At 40.5% G+C, this 11,036-nt stretch overlaps 1 protein-coding gene across 2 annotated transcripts; it reads left to right on the top strand.

The window, feature by feature from the left end:
- The first annotated feature begins 1,446 nt into the window (after positions 1 to 1,446).
- On the top strand, positions 1,447 to 9,180 carry LOC128439003 (noelin). Of its 2 annotated transcripts, XM_053421805.1 has the most exons (7): positions 1,447 to 1,578; positions 1,664 to 1,738; positions 2,670 to 2,819; positions 3,694 to 3,849; positions 5,531 to 5,750; positions 7,250 to 7,356; positions 7,717 to 9,180. In XM_053421805.1, exons 2-7 carry the CDS (start codon positions 1,670 to 1,672, stop codon positions 8,377 to 8,379), a joined length of 1,365 nt encoding a protein of 454 aa, XP_053277780.1. In that variant the 5' UTR covers positions 1,447 to 1,578; positions 1,664 to 1,669; the 3' UTR covers positions 8,380 to 9,180. The 2 variants fall into 2 exon arrangements, with proteins under 2 accessions (XP_053277780.1, XP_053277781.1); XM_053421806.1 differs by lacking the exon at positions 2,670 to 2,819.
- The last annotated feature ends 1,856 nt before the right edge of the window (positions 9,181 to 11,036 follow it).

The following is an 11,036-nucleotide window of genomic DNA, read 5'->3' on the forward strand; positions in this document are numbered from 1 at the left end:
TTGTAGCAATATCTTTTGTCCATGCAGTTCTAAATTTAGGGAGGAGAACAGCAGCGGCAACCATTTCAGGGTCTGTTGACATGTGGCCAAAGCGGTTGTTTATTCCCACTTGTAGCTTAACATTGTTAAGCATGTTAAGTAAAATGCTCAACTGTATCTGTTCTGTTGGCAAACTATATTTTACCAGCGAGACTTTTGCACTTATTCCTGGCACAATACATAACATGACTCTGGCTGCCATTACTTAATTCACTTACCTGAATGTGTTTTTTGAGGTTCGACGGAGAGTTTTGAAACGCCATTATTTCCGTCTCCCTCGGTAGACACAAGAGGCACTTCATTCGATAGGATGTATCTTGTATCCCCACGAAGGCAAACATGGTCGCGAGATACGGCCACGGGTGTGGTGGATTTGGTTCTTCGGCCGTGTCTTCAGCATCAGCGGTGGATGAGGTAGCCATGGTGGTTTACTCCGGTGTAGTCGGGTTGACGGCTAATCTCCCGTGCCGCCCTCAGGTTATCCTCGCGAGACACCGTCGGTTCTCGCGCAAACACGCACAGTCCGGATAATCCAATCGCGATGAGAGACAATTATAATTATATGCAGATTTTTATTTGTAACGAGTAACGAGGTGTTCAATGAAAATGTAACGGAATAAAAGTATATATTTTTTCTTTTAAATGTAGTGGAGTAAAAGTAGAAGTCCTGATGAATATAAATACTCAAGGAAAGTATAGATCCTCAAAAAAACTACTTAAGTACTGTAACGAAGTACTTCTACTCCGTTACTTTACACCACTGCAAACTGGTTCCTTTTGCTGCCATCATCATCATCATCATTATCATCTTCTTCATCATCATCTTCATCACATCATCATCTTCTTCATCATCATCTTCATCACCATCATCATCTTCATCAGCATCTTCAACATCTTCATCACATCATCATCATCATCTTCATCACCATTATCTTCAGCATCATCATCTTCTTCATCATCAGCCTCTTCATTAGCATCATCATCATCATCATCATCATCAGCCTCTTCATTAGCATCATCATCATCATCTTCATCACCATTAGCATCAGCATCATCATCATCTTCGTCATCATCATCATCAGCCTCTTCATCATCATCAGCATCAGCATCTTCATCATTACCATCATTATCAGCATCTTCACCATCATCACTATTTTCATCATTATCTTCATCTTCATCAACAACAAATACAAAATAAACCATGTTACATCTCAGAACAGAAAAAGATTTGATAAAGAGCCGACATTTTACTGCCGGAGGCCAAATGGCTTCTTACACACACACGCCCCCCCCCCCCCCCCCCCCCCCCCCCGTCTCTCTCTCTCCACAGACAGCTCCTCCTCTTCCTGCTGCTCAGATCTGTTCATCAGCCAAGCAGTGACGTCATCACACGCACACACACACACACACACACACTCACACACACACACACAGGGAGCTGGAGGATCTTGTTTCCACTTGGGTGATTTTTGTCGTCGTATCAGAAGAACGAGGGAGAAGGAGAAGAGAGAGATACGTAAACCATTACCAGATAACCAGGTTAGTAACCAGGTTAGTTACCAGGTTAGTAACCAGGTTAGTAAACTGGTAAATCAGCAGATTAATTAACAATTTATTGTTTTAGGAAACGATGGATTCTGAAGAAAATCTGCTCAGTGTTTTACTGTTGCTGCTGCTCATCACATCACACTTCACCATGGTAACGTTCTGTTCTATTCTGTTTCTAATCTATTCTATTGTATTGTTACCATTCTGTGATTATTTTAATCAATCCTTTTCTATTTCTACAATTCTATTTTATTTATTTTATTGTAATCTATTCATTGTATTCTATTGTATATGCTCTGTTTTTTCTATTTATTTTATTTTATTCTATTCTCTTTACTTTATTCAATTCCAATCATAATAATCATAACAATAATAAACACAAATGTTGATTCCCAAATAAATATTAGTTTTTCTCACATTTAGTCACGAACAGTTAATCTAGAAGATAAACATTTAACATGTTAGCAGCAGGAAGTTACTGCTAAGCATGAATAACTTTATGATACATTACTGATTAACTAAGCTAACAGCTAACAGCTAACAGTAAATCATGAAGAATACTCAGAGGCAGAATGCAGCGGAAGGATCTGTTTATTCCAGAACGGGCTACAGCTCTGATACGCTTTGATAAACAATATTGCTGCTGGTACTAATGCTTGTGTGTGCATCCTTGTTTGTTTTGACCACAGCCAAGTTTGATCAACACAAGTTAGGTCAAGCTGACCGGCTAAGCTAACATTTATATATCTGGGAAAAGAGCAATTAGCATTTAGACGTCCAGCATCTTCTTCAACATTAGCAGCTAACAGGTAACACCTACCGCTTGTTCACCATGTGTCCGTTAATCAGAATAGTGCTGTCTAACTAACTTAATCTAACTAACCTGAATGGAGCCGAGTCGTTCTTGGCTGAGAAACGTTTATTTTAATTTTTTATGTGTGCCAACATTTAACCCACTGCCCGAATTAATAACATCCTTGGCAGCGACAGTTCGGACCAATGAAACCTTCCCCTATTTGAGTAGGACAAAAGGGAGAAGGGATCAGACAACAGGAAGTAGTCTCAGGTGTGTCTTCTGACAGGTGGGGCCCTCAGCCCCCGAGGACGGCTGGCAGGTGTACAGCTCGGCTCAGGACTCGGACGGCCGATGTGTGTGTACGGTGGTCGCCCCGCAGCCGACCGTTTGTTCCAGAGACGCTCGAAGCAAACAGCTTCAACATCTGCTCGAAAAGGTTCTGCTACTTATACTGCTTATACTACTGATACCGCTAATACTTCTGATATTATAGATAGGACTAATATTACTTAAACTTCTGTTACCTCTTATAGTACTTGTAGTATGAGTGTTTCCAGTACTAGATAGTACTCATAGTAGGACTGATAAGTGCATATAAGTACATATTTTATATTGTTGTTTATATTGTAGATAGTAGTTTGCAGGTGGTAGACAATCTTTAGTTGTGAGTAGTAGTAGTTATTAGAAAGTAGTTAGTAGTTTTGAGACGGTAGCTAGTTGTTAATGTTTGAAGTTAGTTGTTACTGGAAAGAATTTAGTAATTGGTAGTTAGTTGATAGTAGATATTGGTTAGTTAATAGCCGCTAGCAGGTAGTTGATAGTTGGTAGTTAGTTGACAGTGGTTAGTAGTGTAAAGATGATTAGGTACTATTATATAGTTGGTGGCTAGTAGACGTAGGCTTAGGTTTAGACAGTATTATTAGACACTAGTTAGTTGCTAGTAGTAAGTCGATGGCAGTTGGTAGTTAGTTTAGATTAGTTAGTTGAGGATAGCTTGATGACACTACTCAGTAGTTAGTAGTTAATAGTATTAGGGTAAGTAGTTAGTACACAGTAGTTAGTAGTTAGTGGAGAGTAATTAGTATATACTAGTTAGTAGTTTATAGTTAATAGTAAGTTAATTGTTAATAGTACTTGTTTAATAGTTGGTAGTTTGTATTGAGTAGTAGTTTGTACGTAGTCATCAATAGAAAGTAGTCAGTAGAAGAAAATAGACAAAGTCAGTATTTAGCAGTGGGCAGATAGTAGACAATAGTTACTAGTCAGTGGCACAGTGGGTGGATTTGATGACCTGATCTTATTTGTTTCAGGTTAACAACATGAGTCAGTCCATCGAGCTGCTGCAGCAGCGAACTCACAGAGACGTTCAGTTTGTGGAGAAAATGGAAATTGAGCTGAAAGGTCTGGAAAACAAATTCAAGGAAGTGGAGGACGGACACGAGGTCGACACCGCCCGACAGTTCAAGGTTCCGGCCGCCTAATGACATCATCAGCACAGCCCGTCTCCATAGAAACTGTCAAATGTTAAATTACATGTAATGATCATATACGATCAATAACTTGGTTGATAAAGTTATTTTCATAATCTCAGTAATTAATCCACGCGGCCACAACCCGTCTCTCTCTCTGTATGAGTGCATGCTGGGAGTGAGTTTGGTGGTGGAAAGTGTTGTTTATGTGTTTTCACCTAATTAATCACAGTAGCTGAGTTTGTCTTTTCTCTGGTGGGTCAGGTCTCCAGCAGAGAGTCTCGGTATCTGCATCAAACTCCACCCCCGACCCTCTCAAAAGAAAAACAATCATTGCATCCTGCAACGCAGTTCAGTTACCTTTCAGCTGCAGGACAGCCGTCCTTACTCTCCTCCCCAAGAAATGAAGGACCTTACGGAAATAAAGAAATGGTGGCCTGGAGCTCTGCTATGTTCTGACTTTAGCAAAGGACCCGATGTGCTGTAGTTCATGGTCATAGCGACCGCAGACAAACAGGAGTGTGAAGACCCTCCCTCATCATCTGGGAACACTATAGTTTCACAGTCACTACAATGACGACAGATAAAGACGATTGGATCTTACAAAAGCCGACATTGCGCAGCTGCTTTCGGACGTTTAGCTGGTAGCACACCGAACATGCCGATTTGTTTGAAACGGCCTCACAAGAGTGATGTCCACTGACTTTGAAATAACAGGAACAACACTTAAATTAATGGGACAAGGAAAAGACGGGTTCCCTGCAAACCCATCTCCGTGACATTAAAGCTGACAGTGCTATTGAGGATATAAATATCCTCAATAGCACTGTCTCACTGTCCTCCAAGGTCAACTAGCAGAAAAGTGAGAACTCTATGACCAGCGTAGAGCTGAGTAGAAAACTTGTTTGTTTTCTACTCATGTTGTGGCATGAACTGACTTGTGTTGACCGCCCGACTGGTTTGCTGGCCAAGATTCAGATGGTATTGGTGGACTTTTTCTGCAATGGGCTGCACCTGTTTTCACAGAATGTTATGTGCCTGCCAAAAGACAAAGTTGGATAGGGGCTTGTTCACATTATCAGCTGAGCTGCAGCTTTGTGGCTCAACTTCAATCAGAGGCTCCAAACTGGACCTGTGGACCTCGTTTAGAGGCCAACAGCACAGGCCATCTTGAGCCAGGTGGGAGGTTGGGTGTGACAAAGCCCCTTTTCCCTATGCACCTGAAAGGCTACAAGCTGTGTGATCTCCCTAGATTGTTGACTGTGTGGGGATTGTTCCTCAAGCAGAGGCCAATGAATTGTAGCTCCCTGTTTTGGCTGCTACAGGGACCCATAGTTTAAGGGACCTGTCTCAGAGCAGAGCTCACACTGGGACCTTTTGTGCTAGGCCTGTTCTGCATGGTGGGATGGTAAAGGCCAGGTTGAAAATAGATTTCAGTTTTCACTAATGATGTAAAATAACTTCTGTGTGTTGTGTGTTGTGTGTTGATAAGCTGAGTTTTGGAGATTCTGAGTTAAACTAAGATTTTTGTTTGTTTGTATTTATTTATTTCTTGTGACAAATTTTGTAAATAAATTTCTAAAAGAGCGAATAAAGGAGCTTTGAAAAAAAGGAGTTGGGGCTACCCTGTGGCTAAGGGCTATCCTAAACCCAACCCCTCTATGTCTCCCCTTCTCAGTCCATCAGGTCAAAGATGGAGGAGCTCCGTCCTCTGATTCAGGTGCTGGAGTCGTATAAAGCTGATGTTCTGCTGGTCGCTCAGTTTAAGGATGAGGCAGCAAATGTGACGAAGCAGTTGGAGTCTCTTCAGGAGACACTGAGCGGACTCGACTATCAGGAGCTGCAGAGCAGAGTCATGAACCTGGAGGACCGGCTCAGAGCCTGCATGCAGAGACTGGGTAAGGCAACTGATCAATAAGTTATTTATAAAAGTGATCATCAATCAGGTCCTTCAGGTTTTACACTTGTCACTTTAATGATGTAACATTTTTTAAATTGTAGTCTTTATTTATGTCTGAAAAGAGATAGGTCCATTTCAAACGATGTAACTTTCCACAAACTTCCATATATCCTTCATGTTGGCACGGATGTTAAACAATACATCCACTAGAGAGCAGCAGAGAGTACAGAGTGTGTGATCAACAACTAACATGTTGATTCTGGGCGAGGTTGTGATAATGTTCCTTTTAACTCAGGTGATGTAACATCATGTTAATGCTCTTGTTTCTTTCTTGTGTCTTGATATCATCTCTCTTGAACTATTGGCTACACTGCCCCCCCCCATGTTATCCCATCGTACTGCTCCGTGGTGTCAGGAAACTTTCAGACAACATGCACGAATACAAATGAAATGAGAACAAAAGTCTAAGTCTGCTCTATATGTGTCAGGACTCTGTCTGAATGAGTTTATTGATTTAGATCAGTCATTGATCAAAGAATGTTTCTGTGTCTGACTCTGAAAAAAAACACAACAGATTAATATAGTAAACATCTGTTGACCATTTACATTAAGTCACTTAATATTCCAGTTTTCTGAAATTAGACTTTCAAGACTATTTGTTATATATTTGTTTCTCTTCCTGAATCATAAAAATACTACAGTAATAGTAGAGATAAATTAATTTACTGTCAGACAATGTGATAAAGGTACGACACAACCGTAGAAGATTTCATCCAAGTCCAGTTGACCTGTTTTTGCACTTGGAGACAGCTTTTACACCTACATAATTAGATATAACATTTGTTATTTATTAACTTGGAATTATATTATGAATCATATTTTCACAGGTCAACAAAGAATTGAGTAAAATTGAGGAGTCTCTCCCTGTTCGATTGAACATATCTAACCATTTTTTCAAAGCATCGGGCCTCAACCCGAGGGTCCCGAGTTCTGATCCTGGTTAAGCCTTTGCAAAGTCCATTACGGACAGCCATTATAGATTATACCAATGTAGAAAGATATAATAGTGCTTTTGTTGACTGGACTACTCTGCACAATTAAGATGTTCCCACCATAAACCCTAAAACCAAAATCCTAACCAGTTAACATTGTTCGGGGGGTTAGCTCAGGTACCATAGCAGCAACCTCTCAAACTAACAGTCGAAGGCTCAAGACCAAAAGGCATTGCTAAGACCATTGCAGACAGATCTAGATTTGATAGGATATTTTCTCACCTGCACTCCTCTGGTGTTAAGATGTCCTGTATCACTCAACCTATCCCCATTAAAGAGCTCTAAGCAGGATTAGTGATCCCTCCCTACCTCTCTTCAGACCCACTTTCACCTGTTTAGCATAGGGAGTCTTCTTAGCTCAGGCCAGAGAGCATCAGACTCGCAGTCCAAATGTCAGGGTTCAAAACCCATGAATGATTCATCACCAGAATCTGTTTTTTTTCAGCTTGTGGGAAACTAACAGGAGTCTCTGAGCCAATTACCATCAAGACATCAGGCTCCAGGTTTGGATCATGGATGACTGACCCACTGGCTCCTACTGGAGACAACAGAGTGAGTAACAGCAACGACATCACTACAAAGTTGATGACAACAACACAACAAAAACCTAACAACAACAATCACAACACAGCAATGATAACAACACAATGACAGTCAAGGACATGTTTTATTTCTCAGGAGTAGAAATTAATAAAAGACAGACTGAAATTTGTATTATGAATAAACATCTGTTTTTCGATATAACACAATATTAAAACCCACAGGGTCAATAAAAAAACACATTAAGATCATATCATATATGCTTTCAGAAATTGAATGAACAATGAATTCTGTTGACAGTTCAATAAATATTTGAATATTAAACTAGGGTTTTTCATTTTTAAATTATTTATTTGATTTCATCCCCTGCAGGTGTGGTATATGGATGGTTACCATAACAACCGCTTTGTTAGGGAGTATCAGTCGATGTATGACTTCATGACGACCGATAACTTCACCTCTCACCGTCTGCCTCATCCCTGGTCTGGGACCGGTCAGGTGGTTTTTAACGGATCCATTTACTTCAACAAGTTCCAGAGTCACACCATAATCAAGTTTGACTTCAGGACGTCACTAATCAGCCGCTCTCGACAGCTCGACTTTGCCGGCTACAACAACATGTACCATTATTCTTGGGGGGGGCATTCGGATATTGACCTCATGGTAGATGAGGGCGGGCTGTGGGCCGTCTATGCCACCAATCAGAATGCTGGAAACATTGTTCTCAGTCAGTTAAACCCAAATACTCTGCAAATTATCCGCAGCTGGACCACTAACCACCCGAAACGCAGTGCTGGTGAGGCTTTCATGATATGTGGAACCCTGTATGTTACTAATGGTTATTCTGGTGGAACCAAAGTGTACTATGCATATTCCACTAACTCATCAACGTACGAGTACATCGACATTCCCCTGACTAATAAGTACAGTCACCTTTCCATGCTTGACTACAACCCCCGAGACAGAGCACTGTATGCCTGGAACAATGGTCACCAAGTCCTTTATAACGTGACACTTTACCACATTATACAGTAAAAATAAGTATGTGTGACAATGAAAATCACTTTAGTTCACTATAATATAACACCCTGTCACATCATACATCGAGATTAATGAGTAAATTAATCTTATACTGAAGAGAGGTTCAGAGGTTGATGAGTCTCTCTCGAAAAACTGAAAATGAATTAAGTCTAATCCTCACAACTACTTTTATTTCCTGAAGAAACGAGTCAGAAACAATGGTTTTAGTTTGAGTAATTACAGATTATTTTTCCTGTCACTGCGGACTGTGGTTCTTCAACTAAATGCTGTTTAAATGACATGTCATAAATCAATGTGTTGGATTATGTTTGGCTTAGTTTAGTTAGATAAATTAGTGTTAGAGGACTCAAGTTTACTTTTCTTTTTGTCGTCTTTGTGAGAATTTAGACTCAACTCATCACATCTGGCCTACAGCTTGTTGACTGTTAACTTAGATTATTGATGTCGTTTCAAAATGAATTTAGGGGTAAACTTTGGTCAGTTGATGTTTTTTAAGTATAAAGATGAAATTTTACACACAAATGCACTAAATACTAACCCCAAACCTAGCCCACGAATACAAAATCACATACAAGAAATCTTTGTCTGTAAGAGAATAAAGAGTTTTAAGTATTTGATGTATTATTCTACAGAGTGATTTTTTAATGATATTTAGATGTTTGTAATTTTCTTTAATGCAACATTTTCTCACTTTTGGAAAACAAGCCAGAGTTACACTTAACCAATAACTATGACTTTGTATTATTGTTGTGTGTTTTACAGCAATAAAAGTCTTCATTACTGTCTCTCTCTCAACTTACTCACTCAGTTTTTTTTAAAGTTATACTCTGTGCAAATTGAAGCAGGGGTTGATATTAATATTATATAATAAGTTTTTATTCAATGTAGTTTACATGCGGTTTCAGACATTGCAGTAATTTGTTCTGGGCCTGTCCGATATGCAGTTTACAATAAATTCTACTCTTTATCACATACAATACGTTAGGCTTAGGGGGGTTAGGATTAGAAGAGATATAACGATGACTACCCCCGCCTGTCCAACGACTGGGCAGTTTGGACTAGGGAGCCAAAGGCAAGGCACTGGCCCACGCACGTCACCATTACTCTCCAGTATTTTCACCTATCCCCTTTGCCTGTAATGGCTTTTGATACAAGTTTGTTTTTGATAGGATTTTGTTATATGCGGCTTATATGCAGAGATATTTAAGAAAAAAGGGATTTGTAATTAAGCACTCCCAGCATGCATTGCGTGCTGAGGAGATATTCTTGAATAACTTTTTTTGTGAATGTCGTAGAGACTTGGAAAGTGCGTCACTACACACTAATATGGGTACGGCGGATCGATTGGTACCATCCCCGAGCTCCTCCGACCTTCGGAAGGGGTCGAAGTAGCAAATGGCCGAAAACCCGAGGAGATATTCTTGAATAACTTTTTTTGTGAAGGTCGTAGAGAGTGGGAGAGGGCATTTGTTTCTGGCAAGTGGGGTATTGCGCATCGATTGGTACCATTTTCGAGCTTCTACGACCTTCGGAAGGGGTCGAACGCCCAAATCCCCAAAAGTGGGCGGGGCTAGTTCGGAATTTCTGATTTCTGGTGGAATTTCTGTGGATCTTACCTGCATTCTTACCTTTCAGGCTGAATGAAGAGGGGCCTGATGTGTGTCCAGACCACTGGCTCCTTGGCCCCCCATGATTGGGCCCCCAGAAGAGCTCCTGTGCCCCATACACCGCACGGCCCAAGGAGATGCTTCACTGTCATTCTTCCAAGCGACTGATTTTGGATTTCTCCAAGATTTGTCTAATGAGCTGTTTGATCTGTGGGGCACTTGTCTTGTGTGTGAGTTCACCTTGGTCATGGTTTTTCCTGAATTTAGGGTTTTGAATTTGATGTGATCAAATGATATTTCTGAGGAGAATTCTCTGTTGGGATGGTGAATATCCTCTAATTTTGAGTTTTGGTGTCTTCTATGCCGAGATATTTGAGAGAAACGGGATTGTAATTAGGCAGCCTCATTAGCATAGCCTGCTGAGGAGATATTCTTGAATAACTTTTGTTGTGAAGGTCGTAGAGACTTGGAAAGGGCGTATGTCTCTACCAAACGGGGTACTGCGGATCGATTGGTACCATCCCCGAGCTTCTAGGACCTTGGGAAGGGGTTAGGTTTTTGAAGTTATCTCGATGACTCCCCCCGCTTCATCCAACGACTGGGCGGTTTGGAATAGGGAGCCAAAGGCAATGCACTGGCCCACGCACGTCATCAATACTCTCCTTTCTTCACATATCCCCTTTACCGAATTGGTTTTAAACCGTAGTTTTAGTGTATTTGCTTTTGTATTGTTTTTTTAATGTAAGTTAGGTTTGGTCTTTAGATGAAAGTGATTTTTTATTTATTTGATAGGCTTTGGTTTTCTTTTTTGTCCTGTATTAAAGTTTATTAAGGAGTTGTTTTGACTCAATGTCTTTGTATTGTTTTGTTTGTAAAAAACAATTTGGACTATTTTTAGCTATTTTTTGTTTTTCTAAATCTATATATTAGGTGACACATCATCAGTAGTGTACCTCAGGGTCATTGGATGTTTCGGCCATTACCACCAGACACCCTCTCCCAAGGAAGGCCCCGCCGGGGTTGATCAAACCCCAGGGTGTGTCC

Source organism: Pleuronectes platessa, chromosome 4, assembly GCF_947347685.1.
Source record: "Pleuronectes platessa chromosome 4, fPlePla1.1, whole genome shotgun sequence".
In the NCBI taxonomy this organism is placed as follows: domain Eukaryota; kingdom Metazoa; phylum Chordata; class Actinopteri; order Pleuronectiformes; family Pleuronectidae; genus Pleuronectes; species Pleuronectes platessa.

Coding starts and splice junctions, on each gene's coding strand:
- LOC128439003 (XM_053421805.1), top strand. CDS start 1,670: ATGGATTCTGAAGAAAATCTGCTCAGTGTTTTACTGTTGCTGCTGCTC. Junction 1,739..2,669: donor TCACATCACACTTCACCATG/GTAACGTTCTGT, acceptor GTCTTCTGACAG/GTGGGGCCCTCAGCCCCCGA. Junction 5,751..7,249: donor AGCCTGCATGCAGAGACTGG/GTAAGGCAACTG, acceptor GTTTTTTTTCAG/CTTGTGGGAAACTAACAGGA.